Consider the following 26153-nt stretch of genomic DNA (forward strand, 5'->3'; position numbering starts at 1 on the left):
TCCTAATATCCCTATAATGTATTGGTGTGAACAGACTACGGAATAATCCCAAAGATACAGTATGAGGTTCTGTCCTACCAGTATGATCTACGTACTGAATCTGAGTTGATTTCACTTTGTAGACATGTTATCATTCCACCAGTAGGGACTTTGATCACTAGTTGGATCATTCATTTATTTGCTCTCAAGTTTTTGCTATTCTTTTCCACAGTTTTCCTACATGCATTGGTTGTTTCTTGGGGTGTAATAGGAAGACCACGGAATAAGAGTTGGGTGGGTGGTTAGGCACTATGTATTTTTGTATGTATATGATCTTGGGCATGTCATTTCATCTCTTGCGTCCTCATTTTCCTATTTTGCAAAATGAGGAAGTAGAGCCAGAGGATCATCTATGTTTCTTCCAATTTAAATATTCATGATTTTGTATGACATTTCTTTAACTGAATCATTGCTAGGCCCTCTAAAATCCATGTCAGCTTTTATGATGTACATATAATGCCCCAGATTAAAAGTACACTTAGTGTACATGGTAAAACCAACATCTCTTCCTCTCCCAACCAGCTATATATAGATGAAGCATTCTGCAGGGAGGGTAACATTTTACTGTAAATGTTCACACAAATTTGGGTTGGGGGAAGGTTCCATTTTGGGATAAGAGGCAGGGAGGGTAATCAAGCTGTCAAAATGAGGACATTCCAGCAAGTCAGAGTTAGACATTTCCACCTGTCCTTGGCATTGTGATCCTTAGTCTAGTGTTCAGGGTACAGCAGGATCTCTAAGCTTACCAGTAACTTTGTGAGCCCTTACACCAGCTGTCGCGCTTGACATTCTAATGCTTTATATGGATGGGTTGAGGAAATCTTTCCTCCTCCTCATGTTACAGTCTGCACTTGCAGAAATAAATCCATTCCCCTTGACAGCAAGTGGAGATCATAGAACTCCCCTCAATTGTTTAGTTCATCCAGATTTTCACAATTTCTTATGATTTCTCCATTCAGTACACATGGTACTTTTAATTGTGTTTCAGAAAACAAGGTCTGTTTAGAATCATCTTAATTTAGGATTAAAACTAACTAGCTTTTGGTTTTTGTTAGCTGTCCTGCTATTTTTCTCACGAATATATTGGTGAATAATTTCAAACCAATTTAGTGTAATTTATAGTTTCTAAATCCAGAAGTTTGCATGAGACAAATCATTTGTGGCAGATTTATACCCAGGCAGACTTTCAAGGTCTCTCTTTTTTCATCTTAACATGGGGAGAGTGTCTACCTTCCAGCACTGTGCTGAGGATTAAATTAGATAATATATATTAAGCTTTTAGTACACTATCTAGGATGAGGACACTTAATAAGTGATAATTAGCATTATGCAATGCCTGGTATAGAATGAATGAGTGTACTATGATGGGTATTTACAATGTAGCCTCTTTTTATAGATCGACATGTTGGCAGAATTAGACTATAGTATCAGTCAAGTTAGTTGTTACACATGAGGAAAGGTGACTGAGAACGGGGTTGTTTTCCTTAAGGTGGAGGGGATGTGTCTTTTCCTAGTTCATGCAGCAGCCCTCTATTTTTGTGTGTGGGCAGATTCTGCCCTTTGACTCACATGCAACCGATACTTGTGAGTAAATTTGACTTAGACTTTATGGGCAGTTCCACCAGCTGAGCAGAATGACTTCCCCCCCCCCTTTGGTCACTTTATGCAATTTAGTAGACGGAACGTTGAACCATGTAGTATAGATGATTTTAACTCTTTTCTACCATGTAATCAAATTTCCCCATTAAAATTAAGTAACTGGACAGCTTAAAAACATTGTTTTAATTTTAAATTCCCCTTAAAACAATAAACTGATTGTAATAATGAAATATTTCTGTCAAAATTTGTCTTCTTTACAACTGGTTGTTTTTTTGTGACATACTTTGTCCAACTCCAGAAATGCTAATTTATGCTAATGTTTTGATGTTCATATCATAGTTAAATCCTAATATTCTTAACTTTCTTATGTGTTAATTACTTATGTGACAATCTAGTTATCTTACAACCACAATAGTAACTATAATAAAACATTGAAACTTCAGTATCCTATAATAAAACATTGAAACTTCAGTATCCTCACACCAAAAGTTATTGTTTGAATGGCTCTATCTTGGTCTTTGAAAAGCAATTCATTGCATGCTATGCCTAATTTCCCCTTGTGGCACTATTTTGCTTTAATGTGGCCTTATTAAAATAATAATTTTTAACATACGCAATATACTTTATAGGTGTCTGATGTTTTACATACACTATTTTATTTAATCATGTCAACAACCCCATGCCGTTGATACCATTATTATTATGTCTAAGATTTCTCAGCTATTATGAGGAAAAGTTGGACTTCGTAGACTCTAGAGCTTTCTTTTAGCCACTTATACCTGTGAAGGTGCAGATTCCTTCTAGTGAAGTTCCAGCGAGGGAATAGTGGACTCCGGTTTTTTTAGGATGGGAGAAGTGTTGGTAGTGGGGCCATGTTTATGTGCTGTTTATTAATATAACAACTTACACTGTTATTTTATTTACAGAACTATGGAGATGGGACTCCCTATGACCACATGACCAGCAGGGACCTTGGGTCACATGACAATCTCTCTCCACCTTTTGTCAATTCCAGAATACAAAGTAAGACTCATTTTAAATTAACCTACACCTTTTAAATGCTTATGTTTTACTATAGAAGGTAAAACCATGTCCTAGACAGAGGTTCTGCTTTTAGAAATTTGGATATTTAGTCAGTTCACTTGTAATAATCTTAAATTGCAGAGAAGTATTGGCAGTCTGTGTTTGGTAATAGTATATCAAAGATTAAGTTTTACAACCATATGGAATGAAATGCTTTTAGTGATACTGAATCTACGTGGAAATTTTGTTTTCCTTAGACCTAAAGCACGGACCACAGTTTCAATGTTGCATCAGTAGTTTCTGAGTTAAGGTAGATGAAGTCGAAGTGGTGAATATTTAGAATAAAAATATCACTGGGCTTGTTGATTGGCAATGATATATAGTCAGTGTTAACTGTGATTTCTGCTAAAGGGTTTATGAAAATAAATGGTGTTAATGGGCTTAGTGTGCTTAAATCAGAGTAGTGCGTTCAAGTTGAATTGTAAAATCGGGTTGTGTATTTATCAAGGCGTGAACTTCAGTGCTAATGGCCTAGGCAGACCGCATCCTGCTTTACTAAAGCAAGTTACCTGTTAGTTTGAGCTGTCGGTGAATCTCCAGCATGCCATTCATCCTGGCATCCTCAGCATGTTTTTCTGCTTTTGGCTACCCTGTAGGGACGTTTGTTTTAACAGCAGTAACTTGAGCAATGAAAAGATGATTCCTATTGTCTTAAGAGGTCCAATAGCTGGCTACTTTAGTTTTGATTGAAAAAATGATCTTTGTTCTAGTAAACATGAGTTTTTAACAATATTAGTAAATCTCTCAACCTGGCCAGATTCTCTTGAGAATCTGTCAATAAGTGAAGTTACATTTCTTGGTACAAGCTGTTGGACAACACTCCAAGGAAAACACACAACGGTAATTATACTTTTCTGAGACCATAACTGCAAATGCTTCTAAAGAATGTCATGATTTTAAGCTTTGGAAGCTATACCGGTTACTTCAGGTCCTTGAATCTCGCATTCTTTGAAAAATCACTGTCAAATCCATCTAAATGGATTTCAGATATTTAACACAAAATAGTCAAAGCAGGTAAATAGTAGCAACTTATAGTTAATGGGTGACATCATATGTTCATGCCTTTGAGTGTCTTACCAACTTTGAGAACCACAAGGTTGGTTTTGGTCATAGGATGTTCTTATTTTTGTGTTATTTTTGCCGTCAAAGTAGTAAATTTCATATGTATGTTTTAACATTGTAACTAAAACAGGAATCCCAGTCCTTTATCAGTTGTTGATAGGAAGGTGCATTGTTTCTTGTTCTCAGGATATGTAGATACAGGTGACTAGATACATTTATCAACTTAGATTCTAAAAGGCAGCTTTTGACTCTTCAGTGTCAATAGTTATGATTTTATTTCCAGCACCTTTGCTTTTCTATTCATCTTCACACAACTGCTTAGAATAAAAGATTTATTTGAAAATAGAGTCTTGAGAAGTAGCACTTAAATAATATACTAACTTCCTTGGATCCTAAAATGATCCTCTAATGAGCTACAGTGAGAAAAATGAATAAATAAATACTCATAGTGAGAAGTTTATGTTTTCTATGTGAAGAAAGTTTTAACTCTAAAGAACAACTTGATAAATTAATATTCCAGAATACACCAAGCAGTACAAACAGATTAAATGATTGTTCTGTTCATGTTTCCTCATGGGCAACTGCTTTACAAATCAAATTAGTTTTTCAATCCAAATAGTATTTAAAATATAAGTGGCCTGACAGTCTAGAGCAGAGAGAGCGGATTCTTTTCACTTGGTTGTTGTTTAGGCTGCAAATCCATGTCAGCCTTGCTCTTTTATCCCGTCTGCCCTCCTTCCCATTAAACTCTTAAATATGGAGACCAAGACAGTCTCCTGCATTGTGATAGGAAATGCTACTATGTCCACGAGGCCCCCACCCACTGTTCCCAATGAAAGGACTTCTCTGTTAGATAAGCTGTCTGGTTTGAAACATGGCTCTTCATTGTTTACAAACTGCTACATTTTCCACCTCAAGCAGATTTTTGCACAGAAAAGAATTGTGCTTGGGCTAAATGGTTTATCTGACATTAACTGGCGCAGTGTCAGACTGGGGTCAGGGAAGTCGCCCTCAGAGCGAGAGGGCATGGCGCGGTATGCAAAAAAAAATGGAAAAGGGAGAAAAAGACATTGAAGCAAGTATGAAATACCTTACAGTTTTATTTAGAGAAGAACAATTTTTTTTAAGAGAATTCACTCTGATGCTGCATTAAAAACTCTTCCCATCGCTGTAATTTCTCACATCCCAGACGCCTTCTTGATTGGCTTGCGTATCTGAAGGCTAGATTCGGGGAACAAAGATTCTCATTGATTTTGCCCAAGCTGCTGTTTGTTTAAAATGAAACCACTTTTCAGATGAGCCATATTTGGTGTTATGTTACAGCTTTACAAAGAAAAGATAGATCACTTTCAAGAAATTAAGGACAATTAATTTACAAATGGTAATAAAAACAAAGTAAGATCTATTGGTGTAGGGGACAGTTTGAACTCCTAGCATATATGCTGTGTTCTAAACTGCACTTTGTGTCCAGACCCAGAGCCCATGTTGTGACCTTTGTGGACATTTTCTTTCTACCAAAAGAAGGTAGTAGACTTCAGTATAAGTGTTGGACAACACTCCAGTCTCCACTTTCGGAATCTTTAACTGGTTTTCGTTAAAAGTGCAAAGTATTTCTTTCTGTTTCAAAGACTTAATTCTACCGTGATGTCGCGTCAGGGTAAAAGCTATAGCATCAGAAATAAATCAGCCACTTTATTGGAGCAGATTCTCTGTTGTCAAATCAATCAAGCCTGTGACTGAATTAGGCGTCTGCTACAGAAATAAGTGACACTAATTTTACAGGAAAGAGTTATTAACTGCAGATGACCTGATTTTTTTTTTTTCTTTTTTCTTTTTGGTAAACTGTTCATTTAGTAAGGCTTTATTTTATTGCAAAGAAAGAAAAAAGTACTGGACTACTCTTCTCTTTGAGAGTGGATTGTTATTAATTATATATTTTGTTCTTTATGGCAGTATACAATTTTAGAGAAATGATAACAGGCATTGCTAGTATATTTGTCTATAAGCTCTTTTATGGTAACGAAACCCATTATTACAACTCTGAACTTCTTGATTTCACATGAATGGTTTTGCATTTTACAGATTTTTAAACATAATACTTCTATTTGGCACTGAAATTCCAAAACTCAGTTCATTTGTGTCTCTATTTCAAATTTATGCAAAGTGGGATGTAAGTTATAAGAGTAATAAAGTGTTTCAGCCTAGGCAACATGATGAAACCTCATCTCTACCAAAATTACAAAAACTTAGCCAGGCGTGGTGGCACGCATCTGTGGTCCCAAATACTTGGGAGGCCAAGGAAGGAGGATCTCTTGAGCTCAGGGGGCAGAGGTTGCAGTGGGCTGACATCATGCCATTGCACCCCAACCTGGGCAACAGAGTGAGATCCCATCTCAAAAGTAATAAAATGTTTGTGTTAATTTATTCTTTTAGAAATAAGCTTGTGTGTGTGGAAAAATAGCACTATTTGATAGTTTGTGAATCCCTAAAGTAAAATAACCAAAACACCCATGTGTGGTTATACATGCATGGACACACATGTACACCCACACACCCGATGTATGTATCGTGCTAGAAGAATTAATGGCATTTCTTAGTTTATAAGATTGTTCTGTGTTCCTGTCTGTGATTATACTTGTCATACAGGGTTTTAGTGGTTGATATTTGTAAATCTGTTAAAGAAAAGCCTAACTAACAGAAACAGAAAGCAAGCTCCTACATTTTTAAAAAATAGGTGTGAATAGCCTTTCTGTTTGTTTCGATGTTGGCAGGGCTGAGAGATGTGAGTACTGACTGTCTGCATTGACCAATTCATATACTTTTACCTGACATTTACTAAGAACTCACTCATTGCTTTCATTGTGTAGATACATGCCAGGTTACATTTTGCCTTAGTTGAAATTCCATGCATTGTTTTATATCTGGAGAAAATAAATCATTTCTTCCTTATGATTGCCTATCATTATTAATGATTGTAATGTACACTGGACCTATTGGAAACTCGTTCATTGCAGTTCTTAAACAATGTGATGAAACCTTCCTAGGTGGTCAGTTGGATAGTTTTCAGAGTATGCTAATGGTAGAAAGGGTCCATGAGTCTAACTCCTGTGTTTTTTAAGAGGGTTATTTATATGCTATAGAATAGTTTGAAAATCCTGGCGAGAAGTATATGGAAAGAATATGCACTTAAAAAAAGAAAACTTTTTTTTCCCTTTGTCAAGCACTAAACTTTTGCAGGTAATTGTCCAAATATTTTTACAATGGTAGACAATATATTTTCTAGCTAAAACTATTTGATCCAAGGAAGGAGCTAAGTATTCCACTTTCCTTTTATTATTCCAGAGCATCGATTGAAAACTGAGGATAAGTGAGCAAGTTGCCCCATAAAATTACATACATGGCATTTGTGACTGAAGGGTGTGAAAAGTGATACTTTTGTACACTTGGCTACAGCTTAGTTCAGCGTCAGGGACTATGCTTTCACATGGCCCATTTTGAATGGTTCAGTTTCCTTACTGTGGTATTTGGTACTAGTCCTACTCATGGTACTTTCTCAGAGCATTAAAAAATTTACCACCATAGAGTAAATGGTTTCTAACCTAGCTCAGTGGAACATTTTACTGCTGGATTAGATTGAGGTTTCAGGCAGAACTGAAGAAAGCTGCTGGCTTACAGGATGACCTTTGAATCTCATCTGGGTTAGCGGTTGATATTTTGATTTGGTTACTGTGGTCATATTGTGACAGCTGCTAGCTCATTATAATTCGGTTCCACTGCTCCGTTTGCCTAGCAGGAATATTTAGGTTTGTATTACTTCAGAGTGTTTATGGCTACCCTGAGTTTAGCCCAGCATAAAGGTGAAGTGTTGTGAGTGTTTTCAAATCCCAGTGGCAGAAGCGGATGCCACAGTCTTCTTGTAAAACAGCAAATGTGAGTACATGCTAATACAAGGAGTTTTACTCTTCATTGTAAAACAGAGAATAAGCAATGAATCAGCTTTTACTAGGAAAACTGTTTTTGGAAGCCTTAATGTACAAAGGAAAAGCATGACTACAAAGAAACGTAATTTTTCAAAGCATGAATGAGATGTTACCTGACTTCGTGGTCAGATATTTTGTTCTGTGCAAAAGTGTATTAGAGAATAGCAAAACCTGTAAAATAATGGCAATTATTTGATGTTTGAAAGTTCCAAAGGTCAAATAATCTTTAGTAACTTCATAAGAATGGAACTGTGAATATAGATGTCAGCTCTAGAAATTTTAGTTCGCTTTTTAAATGCAGCAGGCCTCTTTGCTAGTTCATTAGTTAGGGACATCTTGGTCTTTTTTTTTTTTTTTTTTTTTTTTTTTTTTTTTTTTAATGACGCTTTTCCGCTTGAGGTTATCTCAGTATCAGCTCTTAGGTATTAGACTTATAATGTGGCACAAGTAATTTCTGAGAGAAGAAATTATTAATTGTGGTCTTATTTGATTTTACTTTGGGAATTTTGATTTTTTAAATGTTAAATTTAAAATGTCCTCCTGAAATATTAACAAGTATGACTCGTTTGAGCCTCATCCTTGGTGTTATTAGCAATCCTGATTGTTGAGCTAAGGCTGGTAGTCAGGAGTCAGGAGAACTGAGTTTTTTTCTTCTACTTCTTCTATTCTTCTTCTCCTTCTTTTTCTTTTCTTTTTCTTTCTGTCTTTTTGTTTTTGTTTTTGTTTTTGTTTTTTTGAGATAGTCTCTCTCTGTTGCCCAGGCTGGAGTTCAGTAGGATGATCTCTGAAGCCTCAACTTCCTGGGCTCAGGTGAGCCTTCCACCTTAGCCTCCTGAGCAGCTGGGACTAGAGCTGTGCACCACCACGTCTGGCTAATTTTTGTATTTTTAGTAGGGACGGGGTTTTACCATGTTGGCTAGGCTGGTCTTGAACTCCTGACCTGAAGTGATCCGCCTGCTTCAGTCTCCCAAAGCACTGGGATTACAGGCATGAGCCACCACGCCCAGTCGAGAATTGAGTTTTCTATTCTGTTTTGCTACAGCTGCCTGTGGGTCCTCTGGTCAGGTCGTTTTCACATCTTTAGATTGAGGGAGGAACAGCTCTTTAGGTGATCTCTGAGGTAGTTTTATCATCTAATGGTCCGTTGATCTTTCGGATACGTCATTTTATCCTTATACTATATTTTCTCTTTGGAGATGTTTTATTGTTCTTTCTCATCCATTCATCTCTATTTTATGAATACCTTCAAGTGACTTTGCCAGTGATGTGTTTTCCAAATGTAATTCTTTAAAGCCTAACTAAAATAGATATTCCTTTTATAGCTCAGCTGATTCCAGATCTATAGCTGAGGAATTGGATTGGTTGGGGATAATAAAATAATAACTCATTAAGTTGAGTCACCAGGAGAAAAGTGCTGTGCACAGATCAGTATTTGGCATAGAGGTTGTAGGACCTCAATAAATGACTGTTGAGTGAATCAGGGAATTGGATAGATAGGGTTTAAACGTTGAATGAAAAGCCCATACATTAAAGTTAGGCCTATACCTTACTGTACCAAGACGACGACCCTAAACCAGAGCCAGTCATATAGAAATTCATGTTTTATTCTATAGGACTATATCCTTGACTGGACAAAATATTCTGCCAAAATAGGAAACGGACCATATTACAATGTGGCCTATTTCAGTTTTCAGTACACCACAGATTATTTTATGTATAAGCAGAAATAAGCAAAATCAATAATATTTTAGGTCGAGTACAGTGGCTCATGCCTGTAATCCCAGCACTTTGGGAGGCCAAGATGGAAGGATTGCTTGAACCCAAGTGTTTGAGACCAGCCTGGGCAATATAGCAAGATCCTGTCTCTATAGATGATAAAAAAATTAGCCGGGTGTGGTTTTATGCACCAGTGGTCCCAGCCATTGAGAAGGCTGAGGTGGAAAGACTGCTGGAGCCTGGGAGGTTGAGATCACCACAGTGAGCTGAGATTGTGCCACTATATTCCAGCCTGGGTGACAGAGGGAGACCCCATTGCTAATAATAATAATTATTATTATAATTATAATAAATAATTTGAAAGGCCATTGAAAAAAGTTGTGTTTCTGGTATTCAGCTAAGATAACTGATTTCCCGTTGTCCAGTTGGAGTACATTTCCATCCTTTCTCATTGGTCTTGTTTCCTTTCTAGCCTACTCTATGATATAGCACGGTTAATGCTGTGATCCTCAAACACGTTTAGAGTCAGACTAGGTTTACTAAACCAAGTCTTATAACATTTAGAAGAATTTCTAACCAGAAAAATGTTACTTGAAAATTATGGCCAACAGAGATGTATAGACCTTCTAAATACCTGGGGAAGATTTCTCACATAGAAAGTTATTGACCCAAACAGAAGATAAATCATTTAAGCTTCACATAAAAGTAAAAAGCAGTTTGTATCAGGTAGGAATGCTTTTGCTTCAAAGTAATGGAAAATGTGACTAATGGTAGCTTAAGAATAATTTTTCTCATTCTAGAAGTCTGGTGGTAGGCCCCTGCTGGAAGTGGTTTGCAGCTCAGTGATGTGGCTGATGGCTCTGTGATTCTTTTGTTCTTCCCCTCATTGTCTCAAGATGGGGGTCACAGCTTCTGGTGTCTTCAGGTTTGATGCAGACAGAAGGGGAAGGGTGAGTTGAGCAGTGTCTCCCAACCACACTGCTTCCCTATAATACAGCCCATCTCCAGTTGCAGAGGTTGGGGCAGGGCTGGGAATGCAGCCTGGGAAATAGGAGAGAAGGGAGTCAGGGATTCATACTGGGCTTACTAACTTGCAGTGTTCAATTCACACTTTAATTTTTTTAAGAGAAAAATACATAATTTTCTATTTAATAATTTTGAAAATTAAGAACAAAGCCCTAACTTTCATGTAATAAAAAACATATAAAAAGATGTCTCAACTGTAATTTCCAGTTAGCAAATTAGAGAGGAAGATGGAGGAGGAAAAAAGATATTGTAGAGAGGAAGGTGGAGAAAGTCCAGGCATGACGTCTTGCATGGGAAGGAGTGTGAGGCCTGCTGTTTGCCTCTCACCTTCAAGGCCTGTGCCTTCATTGTCCTAAGCCTTTGAGCAAGGCAGCAACCAGCCAAAGCCAGCTCTCCTTACCTCTGCTTTCCCCAGAACCTTCTCTTTTAGGTCTCTGGTTTGACTTCCTGCCAGCCTGTCCAGGGCACCCTTGTTACGCAATAGGCCTGTAGCTCCAGTCACCACCCTTTTCTCCAGTCCCCTGGGTGGTCTTTGGCAGAGCCAAAGGCCAGGCTTTACTCCCAGTGCCTCCTACTGCACCCATCCAGAGCAGGCCTGGCACCCTGGAGCACATCCCTGGGACATGCTGCTACAAGCAACAGACAGAGATCTTTCTCCTGGACCATTGCCCAAACAGTTTCCAGGGAACTTACCTCCAGCAACCTGCCATGTCACCGTGAAATACTCAGACAAGAATACCTACTGCCTGGGGGAGAAAACCCTCTACTTTCTTTTAATATGTACACAATTGCAGTTGTTGATTTTTAATGTGAGGATTAGGTGCAGCCAAAAGACATTTAGTTTTAGACAACATGCCACGACTGGATGAAATTGTGAGAGTTGGATCCATCTTTTGTCCAGAAGTTTCCCAACTCTATTGAACAGTCTCATGCCATGAATCAGACACATTGAAACAGAGGCACGGGGAAGGACCATCTATCATTAAAGGTAACCAGGATGTGAAATAAACAGTGCTGCTTTTATTTAGTAGAAAAAGTTTTTCTCTAGGTTTTTTATTTTTATTTATTTTCATGTTTTTATTTACTTACTTTCTTTTTAGACACAGAGTCTCACTCTGTCTGTCACCCAGGCTGGAGTACAGTGACATGATTATAGCTCACTGCATCTTCAAACACCTAGGCTCAAGTGATCCTCCTGCTTTAGCCTCCCAAAGTTCTGGGATTACAGGTGTGAGCCACTGGGCCCGGCCAATTCTCTAAGCCTTTCCTTGGGAAAATACTTTATTTGAATTTTACGTAAGCCCTGTACTTAAAATGTGTCTGTGACAGTATTAACCAGTACCCTACTTCTTGACTGGATCTTGGGCGGTGGGGGTGTAGTTAAATACTTTGCATTTCTCAAACCTCTCATTACTCCATGGCTCCAGGAGAATAACATCAGTATAGTTATAGTGAACCTCACATCCTTGAAAGTTGTGTGTCCTTCTTAAGTGCTGTATTCATCCTCAATAAAAATAAGACTGCTTTCTTTGTTCACATTATACATTCTTAGAACCAAAGAAGCAAAGGAGCTGTGTTGAGCACTGCACGTCTTACAAGGTGTCATGGGACAGTGGATTCTAGGTCTTCAGGGGTCACTTCAGCATAATTCTTGGCTTTTCACTTCCTAGTGATGGGTGATGGGACATTGGGCAAATTTCTTCTGAGCCCTCGTTTTCTGGTTTCCCAGGTGAGGACAGGGATGCCAGCCTGGCCCACCCCTCCCAGGCTCACTGTGAAAGGTGAGGTGACATGATACACTTTGTAACCACTGTGCTCTGCTGTGTGACTGTTAGGGCATTGCGAGGCTACACACTGCTCATCTGTCATTTTTGTCTGGGTAATGAATGGAAAAATCTATAGACTTTGGGGTTTTGGGTGGTAGCAGTTTTAAAATACCTATACCTTCTAAGGAGATTGGAACAGAAGGCAGGAGCAGGTGGAGGTAGTATAGAATGTTCAGTTCTGTAAACATCAAGACCAAAATGAAAAGGCGTCTTTTTTAGCCAGTCCACAAAACAGTAATCCTATAAAATAAGTACCTCTTTGGGGACAGCTGTGTTGGATTCAGATGCTCCCTTTTGTGAAATATTTGCCTTCAGCCATGTTTCTCTCCATTTTAAATGTTCTCCAGTTTCATCTTTAAACACAAGGCCAAGAACACCCTGGTGTGGTGTTTGAGTGGTGAGTCTAGGGAGAACCCAGGGACAAATGCAGATTTCTTTGCTTGTGTTGTAGGTCATCTGAATAATGGAGTCACTACAAGGTATGATGGTTTTCATCAAGGAGATAGTTTTACAAATACCTTCCATGTGCTCAGGAATGCTTTGGAGACAGTCCTATTCCACTTCATTTCTTTCTTCTTCACAGATGCTTGGTATAGACTGTTGCCTCTGTATATGGGATTATTCTCTCATTCCCCTTACTCCACAGACGCTTGGTATAGAATGTTGCCTCTGTATTGGATTATTCTCCAATTCCCCTTACTCTTAAGAGTTTTTTAATCCAAAGGAAGCACGTTTTGTTTTGAGTAAAAGGAGGTGTTCAGTGGATCTCATTTTCTTTTCTTTTGCAGAATATCAGGCCTAGGAACCAACAATTGCAAAATATATGGAGCATAGATTGAGATTAAATTAAATTTATTTCTAAGTGGTTAATAGACACAGCTCACACATTTTTCGTCGTCTTGATGATTGCTTATTAATCACTTCTTAATTCCTTGACACATTAATAGGAAAAATTATAAGGAAGCATCATTTGAAAGTGGTATAAAATACAGCTGGTTATATTGTTTATGTTTAAGATAAACCATTTAAAGCTTTCATGTAGATTGAAAATGCCACAAGAGAACTAACATGGGGGAAGTGGTGGATGGTGGACCTAGCAGAGCACTGTTGTCAGCTGGGCATTGCTGTGAGCACCGGATCACCACTCTCCAGTTCTGTGACCTTGGGCAAGTTTCTTTAGCACTGTGATGAAATGTCTCATCTAAGTAAGTTGCCCTGTGTTAAAATAAAATAACATAAAGCCACCTGGCCCTAAAATTCAGTTAATGCAAATTATTATTACACCTACTATTATGTTATCTACTCCGTTTTTCTGTTCATCGGGTCCGATCAGCTTGGCAAAAGTGATATGCAAACTTGAGCATCATGTAGTGAATTCTGGCAGAGTGTGGAAGTGATTAATTAAATGCCACCCCCTCGTGGGCCATATTAAAGCTGAATGAAAATAGAAAGTGTGTAATATCTGATAACATTTGGTGGAGAAGGGGGAGACAGAAAAAGCGAAGGATAAGAGAAAAGGAGACACACATAAAGCTAATTTTAGAGCGATAGATCACAAAGTAAGATTTTCTAGCCTTGTATTACTAGCATTGGCTTGGCTTTCTGAGTCTTGAAATTACTAGATTACTAATTGGTAATGGCTTTTCCTCACCTTGGCTGTTCAGACCAAGCTGTACTCTTAACAGCCCAGTAGCCAAATCTGAATGCCTCGGATATAAGCATAAACTCTTTATGGGTAACTGATTGCACTTAACTGGGCAATACCAAATCATGGAAGAAAATGTATTAGTGACCCTGTCTCCTTCAGAACTTTCAGAGTAATTGGAAATGAGCCTAATATCCGTGTTTTTGAAAGCTTTAACAATTGGTCTACTGACAGGATTAAATTCATACTTTATATGGTGTGTGTGTTTTTTCATGCATAAATTTTTTTCCTTATTTATTGATGGTCTTACAAATATTATTTGGAAATTGAGATGCAGTGAGCAGAGATCTTTTAAATATCTTGGCAGACTGCCTCAGTAGCTGTGGATGATCCCTGTTAGCTAGAGAAAAACCAGGAAAAAAGAAACCCAACCTGGTAAACAATAGTTTACAAAATGATCTTTGTGTGATTTTGAACAAGCTGTTTTTCATTTTAATCTCAGTTTCCTTATTTCTGTTACTGACCTAACTCATAGAGATGTGGCCAGGGGAGGGTGGGCGAGCTCTCTGAGTTTTTTTGTTTCTCCTGAAATAAAACAATTCTAAATATACATACTTTTGTGTGATTACATTTTCCATTTTTCGCAAAGCCCTAGGTATAGTTTGAGCACCAATTGAAAATAAAAGCAAGCCACCTTCTCCCCATCTTTTCAAGGCATTTTAATAGTTAAGGAGATTTTGCCCCTTACCCTCATGAGTTTCATTTGGTTCTGAAATAAAAATTTACGGCTGTTCTCTCAGCTGAGCTGATACTAGTTTAAGAGTGGAATTGAGTTCACACCTGCTCTGGCATAAAAAGCCTCTATGTGACTTCTTTAAAATATTCACAGAGCAGAATAAGAGAGAGTACTCACTATCTCTACAATTGTAATAACTCCACAGTAATGTTACTTGCAAGCACTTTAGAGAAGCTGCTCTATAAATGGGCTCTAATCTGCTGATATTGTCCACAGATAGATGCCTCCCCTAAGTCACCTGTGTTCCTCAAGGTGGAATGTGGTCGTGGAAATGCAGTTGGTTTGTGTAGGCGGTGGGTCTACATTAACACTGTAAAGTGTACGTATGGGAAAATCTTTGCATTTGCGAGGCCATTTAGCCGTTCAAGACATGGTCCGTTAGGCAGCGTACAACGGGTTTTCTGAGTGTTCTGGTTAAGGAGCAGGATGTGTAAAGTAGTATACATTTAGGCGGATAATTAATAATTAGTGTAGGCTTGTAAGGCTGTAATAGAATATATAAATTTCAGCACCTGTTAACGTTTTATCAGAGCAGATCACCTTTCCTTACTGCGAGGGAATATTCCTGCCTGTAGAAAAATAAAGTGCTCCCACTACACGCGAAAAACCTTTATGATGAAAGGAGGACTGGTTTTTATAACAGATATTATTTTCTATGGTCACTGTGATTAGGTGACATTTTAGCAGTCACATTTAAAGAGCGTTCCTAGACAATAGTATTTTGTAGGGGTTTGCCTGTAGGTGGCAAAATGCTGCATAGAAACAATATTTTAGTGCATTCTAATAGTCAGATACAGTTTACTTGTCAAAAAATCCACCTACCCCCCACTTTTCCCCCCCACAAAACAATAGGGTTGTTCATTTGATAAGTTCATCACAAGTAAATGCTCAGAGCGAAAGCCTTTTCTAGTGGCTACGTTGGAAGGGGTAGAGAAGATGAAACATAGATCCCAAGTTCAGTTTTTGGCTTTAGTTGTATCATAAGCGGTTTTTACACTTCATATCTTAGCTGTCTTCATTTTCAGACATAGAGGAAGTGCTCCCTTACAGCAGTGAGGGAAAGGGCAAATGATATATTTGTGAAAGCAAAGCAGACTATCTTACTGCTTTAAAAGTTTCATTGGCTGCTTGATAAATAAAATTAACATGTTATCGATATGTCTGCAATCATATGGTCCTCAGTATATGTATTTTTTTAAGCCATCTATATAAATTCCATTTATTCTAGAAGCTGCCCAAAATGATAAACTTCAACACTCAAATGAGTCTTTAGTTCGTACAGTCATTCACCCAGCAAGTACTTTTGGAAAGCTAGTACCTGCAAGTCCTATGTTAGGTACTAGATAGTGGCAGGCCGCTTTTCTTGCTTTCAACTTGGCCCACATCCTAATACAAGAATTAGGTAGATATCAGATAATTACAGTTCAGGGAGTTGGGGAAATAATCCGTGTGTTCCCAGGGTGTTGTTGCATACATATCAGGGATACTCCACCATCAGCTTCCTCATAATAACGTCTAATCTTTTTTTTTTTTTTTGAGACAGGGTCTCACCCCGCCCTTCAGGGTTGCAATCTTAGCTTACTGCTGCTTCAAACCTCTGGGCTTAAGATCTTCCCTCCTCGGCCTCCTGGTAGCAGGGACTACGGGCACATGCTACCACACCTGGCTAATTTTTTCTATTTTTATTTTTTGTAGAGACAAGGTCTCACTCTGTTGCACAGGCTACTCTGGAACCTCTAGCCTCAAGCAGTCATCCCGCCTTGCCCTCCTAGAGATTACAAGTGTGAGCCACTGTGCCCAGTTTGGCTAAGATTTTTGAGTACTCACTGTGTACCGGGCACTTGCTAAGAACTTTACACGTATTATCCTGCCTACTCCTTATAATAAACTTCTTTGTTAGGCATTGTCATTACAGAGGAGGCAATTGAGGATCAGAGAGATTAGGTTACTTGCCCAGTGTTGTGTAGCTGGTAAGTGGCAGAACCCAGATTTGAAGCGAGATCTGCTGAACCCTAAAGCCTTTGTCCTTACCCACCACTGCATTGCCTCCTTTGTAGAGAATTTAGAAAGAATTCCCAGAGGTGGAATAGCAGCTAAACATAGAATGCCTGATAACAATAGTAGGCTAGTAAAACAAAGGGGTTTTTCCCCTTCATATCAGGTGTCTGGAGGCAGGAGGCTGCCTATGTGAGTTCAGCAAATCAATGTTTCTGTCTTCCCATTCTGCCCTCCTCAGCATGCTGATTTTCATTCTTCAGCTTTTTCCTCTCCTCTTGCATTTCTTTCTTGCAGGCTGGCTCTTGAGCCTCACACACAACGTTAGAGTCCCCTAAAGGAGGCAGGGGAGGAAGAGATTAGGGTAGCATTTATCCTTACAGATATCCTATTCCATCCAGGAAGGGGGAAAAACATTACCAGAATCTGGTGGTCTTGAGCAGGATTCTGCTAACAACTTATTGGCTAAACCTCTAGCAGACATCTATCCATAGCTGCAAGGGAAGCTTGGAATGTGAATTCTTAGAGCCATGGTTGGGTCTCTGACTCAAGAGACAGGCAAGGGAGGAGGGAGTTAGGAATGGCTATTGTATGGATTAACATGAATTTTCTTAATAATATACGTGGTAATGCCTGAGCTTCATCTTAAAAGTGAGTTAGAACTATCCTGGTGGGAAGAAAATTACCAGTTGGTAGAGATACTTGAGCAGAGCCTTGGGAGCTGGAAGACGTAACAGGAATACTGGAACTGAAGTCATTCTATGAGATGACTATGAGATGTAGTTCCGCAGAGGAAGGGATGACAGGTTGATATGGTTTGGCTGTGTCCCCACCCAAATCTCATCTTGAATTGTAGCTCTCATAATCCCCACATGTTGTGGGAGGGACCTGGTGGGAGGCAGTTGAATCATGGGGGGTGGGTTTTTCCCATGCTGTTCTTGTGATAGTGAATACATCTCAGGAGATGTGATGGTTTTATAAAGGCCAGTTCCCTTCCACATGCTATCTTGCCTCCCACCATGTAAGACATGCTTTTGCTGCCTCTTCACCTTCCACCGTGATTGTGAGGCTTCCCTAGTCATGTGAAACTGTGAGTTCATTAAACCCCTTTTTCTTTATATATAATTATAAATTATAATTAAAATCTTTATAATTATACCATCTCAGGTATTTCTTTGTAGCAGTATAAAAATGCTCTAATACACAGGTGAAGCTGGAATAGAATCCTGGCCCCAGAAAAATGACGGGTCTGTTGTGTTTAGGAGTGGAAGATGTCTGATTTTCAATGAAGCATGTGGTAAACTACTCCAGGATTGATTTTAAATAGTGAGATACCATGATATGATTTATGATTTAGGACAGTCAAGCAGCTGTGAATAGTAGGCAACTTGAGGGCAACGAGATTACTCAGGAGGTGATTAAGGCAATTCCAACAGGAAATGATGAGATTGAGCTGAACTGGGAACAGTGAGGATGAAAAGGAGGATGGTTTTGAGTGATATTAAAGTGATGGAAATGGTTGGACTTGGTAACTGATGGGTAAGGCAGGGGTCATCCTTGGCTTCTTGGTGTGTGGCTTGGGCCACCTGGTGGATGGCAGTGCCGTTTGTTAAGATGTAGAATATTTGAGGAGAAGGAATTCATGGGGGATTAAGGCAGTCATTTCAGTTTTGGAAATAATGAATTTTTGACATGTCTGTGGGTGGACAGATTTGTGATTCCGGGTTGGGATTGCAGATTTGGCACGCAGTATTAATATTTCATAATTGAAGTCATGGGAATAAATACGTTCCTCAGAGAGAGACATGAGCCACCACCAACAAGGCAATTTATTGCATTGTGACAGCTCTAACTTTCAGAAAGTTCTCAATTCTGTAGCTGTCAGCCTGAAATACTCATTTTTCCCTCTGAAGCTAACTAGTATTGTGTATTGTCTCTCTTTCCACTGTTTTCAAGGATGATAATCTTGGCTTCCTTCAAAAGCGCAATTGGAAAACTTGCAACACATCATAGAACATGGTTTAACCACACCTTATATTCCCGGTCACCATCCTCTGCTGTGTTCTAGTTTGTCTCTTTTTCCCTCCAAGTGGTGAATTCAAGTCTTACCCTAGTATTCCAGATCTGGTTTGCTCAATAGTGGATCTGCTCTCGTTTTTAGTGTTAATGCAGTCTAAGATTCTGTTTATACATTCATATTTTAGCATTGACTGAAAATGGAGCTTGTGGTCCACTAAAATCATTAAGTGTTTTTAACATTAATTGCTTTCCAACCAAGGCTTCCATGTCTTTGTGTATAATGGGACTTAATACGTATCCTCATCTGATTTCTTCGTGTTGGCTTTGGTCTGCAAATGTGCAATAATTCTGTCCTTTCACTCTGTTGATACAGGAAGTGAGATGGTGTGATGCTTAGGAATGCAAACTCTTGGGTTTATATCCTGGCTCTGCCCGCCCTTTACGACCTGGGTGACATCTAAGTTGCTTTCTCTGAGTCACAGTTTCCTCATCTCTGTGTTGAAGGTATTATAAAATCCATCTGTTGGGATTGCTGGGTGAAATAAATGAGGTAATGCATGTATAATGCATAGAGGAATCCCCAGAACATCATCAACACTGTGTAATTTTTCACCGTTACTATTGTAGGGCATATGAGCAGTTAAGGGCGCTGTTTTTATGATTGTGGATCCTTTTCTCTACTTTCTGGAGACAAAGTTTAAGGCAAATGGTTCATCTATGACAAATGGAAGAATGAAATGTGGTTCTTGATTTTGAGTTGTGTAATGAACCCAAATTTACCAGGCAATGGATAGGATATGATGATTACTAAATTTGCCATTGACTGATAGTTAACCAGGTACCTTGTTGGGTCTCTTGAGAAAAGAACTAAAACAAACAAGAACAACAGCAACAAAAGCTTAAAATTACCTGAACAAAAGTCTTAGATGTTTCTTTACCTACACTTAATGTTAAGGCAGAGAATTCCAAGGTGAGCCAGCTACTCAATACAGGTGCTGAAGGTTATGTGAAAATTTGGGTTAACACTAATGATAGATTGAGAGGTAACTATTTGTTTTACAGACTGCTTGCCAGGGGATGCCCATATTAGACTATGAAAATTAGACTCATGGCAAATTTTCAGGAACATGGTTCTTGTGATAAACAAGATCTCTGGAGGGTGATGTGTGAGCTCACAGGGGAGTTTTGAGAACAGGTTTTTGTTGTTGGACAGTAACCTGACAGCTAGGCATACTCAGAGGGAGGGCATAGATTAGTATCCAACAACCTGTTTTAAAACCAAGCAATGGGACCCCATACAAGGTCCAGGTTGACTGGAACCAAGGTTAGATCAACCTGACTTGTTTTTATAGTAAACATCGCAATGGTGACAAGTCAGCAGGGTCATCAGCACACTGTTTGCAGTTACAGACTTCCCTCTGGACAAACCATTTTCAGCTTCCTCTGTTTGGTCACACCCACAAGAAGTACGTACGAATGGTATATTTAAAAAGCTAGCCCATCTTGGTTCATTATACCAGTATGTAGGATTTCTGTAGACTCTGGGCTGGTTACGACCTAGAGCTGCAGAAGGGTGCAGAGCTTCATGTGTTCATTCTGTACTGTGAAAAGTTTTTTGCACATTTGTGGAAATGCAAAAGTTCTTCTATGCACCTGGCTTCTGTTCCGGTCATTTCCTTGTATATGGATTTTGATCTGGTGTTATTGGAAGAAGGAAGCTACCCATTCTGAGATCTCAGATTTCATTGTATCCAATTATTTGTAAGACCTGAGAGGTGCTTTATTAGTTAGGAAGCGTTTCAGATTTTCTCTGTAGCTTTTAAAAATCATCCTGACTTCCTATGTGTTATTTTTTGCATTGGCACCCATTGCCAATGCTATGTCTCAGAAGAGCTGAGACTTGTGGCCAATAATCCTTAGAAACTGATGGGGCTGTAGAATTTATTCCTCTATCACCCTTTTTGAAAATAAAATAAAGTTATATTTTTCATTTACATGGATGGACAAATTGGAGTCTTTAAAATAAAACCTACTTCCCCTTTTCTTTTTCTGATCATTTGTAGCAAAAGCTTAGTGGTTTTCGGTAGAACTGCTTTGTTTTGAAAATCAAATTGAAGACCAACTTGATTCTGCCTGCAGAGCAAAGCTATCTGCCTTTTTAGAAAATCTGGATGGTTAAATTGGAAGCACGTTCTGCACATGGTTTAGCAGTTAGTAGCCTGGAAAATGACCCAATAGCCAAGATAGTTTTTTTTTTTTTTAATCTTCATTGTAAGTGCTTGTTTAAAGTTTAAGCTTGTAATTGACTATTTTGCACATTGTTCATTGTTAATTCTTTTCAGGCTATTATAGTTTTGTAAATACATTGCCTGCTAAGTTGTGTCGGTGGAGGAACATTAGTGCTATAAGAAAATCCAGTTAAATGTGGTGTTTAAAAGCATTACCAATTAGCACTTGGGACTGGATCACCACGATTTCTTAGTGATCCCAGAGAAGTCAGTTTCTGTTGATTTCCCATTTATTTAAAATGGGTATGACAGCATTCTTTTTGGAGAATAGGGCAGCACACAAATGCACACTATGTTGTGGCCTGCTGAAGAGTTTCCACTGATTTGTGACTATATTACTCAATATTGCTTTGTAGCACCCTTAGTGTAATCCACATGGAAGGGGCAAAATCCTTCTGTATTTTACTTATTATATGATTACATAATACATATATTACTTTCTCCATATATAATATATAGTAGTACCTATTTTACTATTTTTATTCATTATAATGAAAATAATAAATTTATTGCATGGCATCTACCATCTAGCTCAAGCTGCTCTATTTTGTATTGTTTAATTTTGAGAAAAGCTAATATTGGCTAATAATTAAAAAATGGGAGAGGAGTTAAATTCTGTCTCTCAGATAGTAAAGACCGTCAGGACATGGACATAATCATGGGAAATAATGGGGTGTATAGAATGTGATTTATCTGTGTATGTTAAAGAAAGTAAAATAGTGATCGTGAATGTACTGAATATAGCTTAAGCTATTTATCATTATGTACAAATGGAAACCTACACAAAACCCCTGTTGATTAAGTTTTATCTGAAACAAAGGATATGATTGGAAGTGGAGAATGGGAGAGTATTTTAAGAGCATGTGATAATCCAGCTAGAAGCTTCAGCAAATCTGTGGTCAAACTAGAGAACAAAAAGAAAGGGCAAGGAAGCTTGATTTGGTTATGCAAATTTGGAGCACATGTTGGAGTTTGGACCTAATGGATTGTTGCACTGGATTTGGTCATCACATGATGCTTTTCATAGCAAATATTATCTGAGCCATTAATTCAAACACTGAGAAACGCAGGCCACGTGTAGGCAGAACCGCAGCCTTTTTATCCCTCAAAACAAAATGTAAAAGGTGGCCTTGATGGTTGGACCTTATAAAGAAGAAAAAGAAAGAAAGAAAGAAAAAAAAAGGAGCAAGTAGTGAAGGAAAAAGCGCCCAGAGTGGAAACAGGCATGCGTATTCAGAGATAAATCCAATAAACAGACACCCCAAAGTTATGCTGTGTAAGAATAGACACGCTGTAAGAAATTTCTAGCTATCAGGCTAACAGGATGGAAAACTGGAGAGCACAGAGCAATTACTTGTGAAGAAAGAGGCACAGTTGACATCAAGTGTTATAGAGGAGACTGGCATGATTACAGGAAGATGTTGAGAATATCAGAAAACATCCCCAAATTAAGAGTGCCAGAAAGAAGAAAGATTACCAATGAGATCATGATAAATAATAATGAGCTGTTTCTCAAAGCACCTGAAGGAGGGGCCTGAAAAATGGTTTGTCAAGCCTGGAAGACAGAGAAAGGGTAATGTATTGACGGACGATAGAGACACTGCTAAAAAATAAATGAAATTTTCACCCCAGTGTTCACAAAGGAGGAGGTGGTGGGGACAGATGCCAGACACAGACACAAATTTCCCAGGGGAGAATGAAGAAATACAAAAGAAATCAGGATCGTGCTAAAACAGGTGATCAAGGGGTGAGTAGAAAAAAACAAATAAAATCCCAAAGCTTACCAGTACTCACCTAAAAATCTTCAAGAAGTGGGAACAAAGAAGCTAACAAGAAGAGGAAAAACATTTCTGCATCACTTAGAAAGGCTGGAAGTATTTTCTTGTGTGTGTGTTTTTACCTAGTTAATTTGTTAGACTAGCCCTTTTGAAACTTGTCCTTAAAGGAAGTAAGATAGTATACTTAAAGAATAATGATCGTGGCAGGGCGTGGTGGCTCATGCCTGTAATCCCAGCTCTTTGGGAGGCTGAGGCGGGAGGATCATTTGAGGCCAGGAGTTTGAGACCAACCTGGCTAACATGGTGAAACCCCATCTCTACTAAAAATACAAAAAATTAGCCGGGTGTTGTGGCACGTGCCTGTGGTCCCAGCTACTTGGGAGGCTGAGGCAGGAGAATTGCTTGAACCCGGGAGGCGGAGCTTGCAGTGATCCGAGATCGTGCTGTTACACTCCAGCTTCGGTGACAGAGCAAGACTCTGTCTCAAAACAAACAAACAAACAAACAAAAAAACGGCCTTGAATAACCAAGACACCTTTCCTGCTAAGTTCTTTTATAATTTCCCATTATGTCGAGGGTTTAATGTTTACTGTGCTTATTAAGGATGATTTTTGTGTCCAAGGTGATCACTGAGTCCTTGATTGGGCCAGTATTTGCTGGATAGATGCTTCTTAGTGCCAGGGAGTGTGCTAGATCTGGACTACAGGGCTGGAAAGGATAGATACTTCCTGAGGGTCTTTGAAGTCACTTCTTCCTCACTCATATAAGCAGCCCCACCTCATGCCAGGCATTGATTTCAGTGTGTTCATCATTACTGGTCTCGTTTTTAACCAGCTACTTGATGGGCAAAGGTCTGGAGAGGGGCAGCCCCCTTTGTTGCTCGCTGTGTCCTGTGCTGTCCTCAGCGTGGTGCCTACTTTTTGCCCTCATCCTCAGATGTGGATCCCTCTCTTCCCAAGCTCTTCTCTGTCCCCTGTGCTGCAAACAAAACTCCTTGTTTGTTTCTCCCCACCAGTGGCCACGAAGGAATTTACAAACCCCTCAACCTCCTACTGTTTTGGAATTCATGAAGTTCTTGCCCTGAGCAAGAAAGAGGCTATACTTCCAAAAGTACTTTTTCCTTTCTTCATTGTCCCACCCCCTGCCTTTCAACCCCTGCCCCGCCCTGGTGCACACACCTCGGTCCCAGGCTGATAACTCCCCTCTCTTATTTGAAACACCCATCCCCCTCCTCTTGGCCTCTGTCAATTTTAGGGCTCGGCAAAACTGGGCTGACTAAAAACACCTTTCAATTTCTGTTCTCAGCATTAATCTGTCTTTGCTTAGTGTTCAAAGAATACTTTAAGATACTCATTAATGCAAACACTGTTGTGAGGAGGGAGCTTCACAGCAGTCCCTTCTCACCTTCAGATACTACTGTAACAGCTGCCTGGGAATGGAGTATTGAATGTTTCAGAGAAGCTGCTTCTGAGCGTGTAGGAGAGGGCTGAAGAAACTTCCGTCCAGTGCACAGTTTTGTCCTGTAGTCCTTGTTCCCATGGCCAAAAGTCTTCCTGGTAAAATTAATCTCCAGTGCTACCTTTCCTACCAGGACCGCAGGTGGTGACTTTTGGTTGAAACAGACTCCCGTGGACCCTGGATTCTCGTATGTAATGTTCCACATTCACCCTGGGTTCTCATATGTAATGTTCCACATTCAGGTGTCTGTGAAAGCTGCTATACTTCATCCAGTGCAGAAGGGTCCGTTGAGCTACATCACTTTCTTTTTTCACATTTGCGTTTTTTTGAATGTAGAGTGAGTTGCAGTTTGGTTGGCTTTTTTTTTCTGGGAATAGATCACTGTGTTGGGGACTGTCAGACTTGGTCCCTGCCCTGGGCGAGTTTGCCATCTTATCGAGAGGAATACTAACATGTGCGAGACAACTGTAACCACCTGCAATGGCTGAGTGACTAATGAGAGGAGAGAGTGTGAGGGGCTGAGCAGAGGCCTTGAGAAAGCGGCTGTCGTCAATCTTAGCCTATTTACCTTTTTTTTTTTTTTGAGAGGAAGTCTTACTCTGTCACCCAGGCTGGAGTTCAATGTTATAATCTCTGTTCACTGCAACCTCCACCTCCCAGGTTCAAGCAATTCTCCTGTCTCAGCCTCCCGAGTAGCTGGGATTACAGGCGTGCGCCACCACGCCCAGCTAATTTTTGTATTTTTAGTAGAAACGGGGTTTCACCATGTTGGCCAGGCTGGTCTCAAACTCCTGAGCTCACGTGATCCGCCCGCCTTGGCCTCTGAAACTGCTGGGATTAGAGGCGTGAGCCACTGTGCCTGGCCTAAACCTATATTTACTTTGAATTTCACTATAGTCCACCATTTCTTGATGCCTTATATATCTGACATGTATCTGATGAGTGACATTCTTGAGATGTCTGCCCAGGACTCCTGAACCCCATGAGGAAATAAGATTGCATCTTGTGGTTCTTCAGTCTTACTGTGCATCTGAGTAACCTGTAGCCCATTCATACAGTGCAGATGCCTGGGCTCCATCTGTGAGATTCTGTGTTTAGAGGCCTGGGCTGGGATCTAGGCTTCTGTTATTTAAACAGGAATTTCTCACCTACACATTGCTTCAAAAATTGTCATTTTTGTTTTCAAAATTGTTATTTTTTCTTGAACTCAATATTTTTAAATTCTTTTTTTTTTTCACTTAGGAAAAGTGAATCATCACCTACTTAGCACCTAATTATTTACCACTAAGATATTTGTATGCAATAAATTAATAATTTTTAGATCAAAGAAAATGGATAACTTCTAATATGTTAAAATTGTGCATATTTCCATTGAGAGAGAGAATGGGCTGAAATGATCCCTCTTTTATATTTTAATCATTCATCAAATTGATAGTCTACTGGCCCTAAAGATTTGCTTCTATAATAATGTTGTGAATGAAACTGTCATTGCTGTAGATTCACAATTCAGCATCATACGTATGTGGTAGGAATGATTTTTCTTGTATTAAAGGAAAAAGGGTTAGCAGATTTTTACCAATTTAGAAAAAAGGAAAGCCAAATTAGAGGAAAGTCAGCATTATAAATATTTCAAAAAGAATCCCCATTCATTATATTTTGTAATGTGTAGCTAAGACTGACAGTGAGGTGGGAAACTTTGCCTTGTGCAGAATGGCTAGGGAAATAGCTAAGGATGCTAAGAAATTAGCCTCAAAATTGGTTGTGGGCATGAATGTTTTTCTCAGGGACTTAGGTGATTTTGTTACACTTTCTAATATTATCTCTGCTATCTTCTAGGACTTAC

General features: G+C 39.1%; 1 protein-coding gene across 17 annotated transcripts in view; it reads left to right on the plus strand.

The window, feature by feature from the left end:
* Positions 1-26153, plus strand: part of TCF4 (transcription factor 4) — a 368073-nt gene that overhangs the window by 127137 nt on the left and 214783 nt on the right. For all 17 annotated transcript variants that reach the window (XM_050767839.1, XM_050767838.1, XM_050767860.1 and 14 more), the window contains one exon: positions 2565-2661. In XM_050767839.1, coding sequence (XP_050623796.1) covers positions 2565-2661 — 97 coding nt within the window. The remainder of the gene's footprint in view (positions 1-2564; positions 2662-26153) is intronic.

The sequence above is a fragment of the Macaca thibetana genome, chromosome 18, assembly GCF_024542745.1.
Source record: "Macaca thibetana thibetana isolate TM-01 chromosome 18, ASM2454274v1, whole genome shotgun sequence".
In the NCBI taxonomy this organism is placed as follows: Eukaryota; Metazoa; Chordata; class Mammalia; order Primates; family Cercopithecidae; genus Macaca; species Macaca thibetana.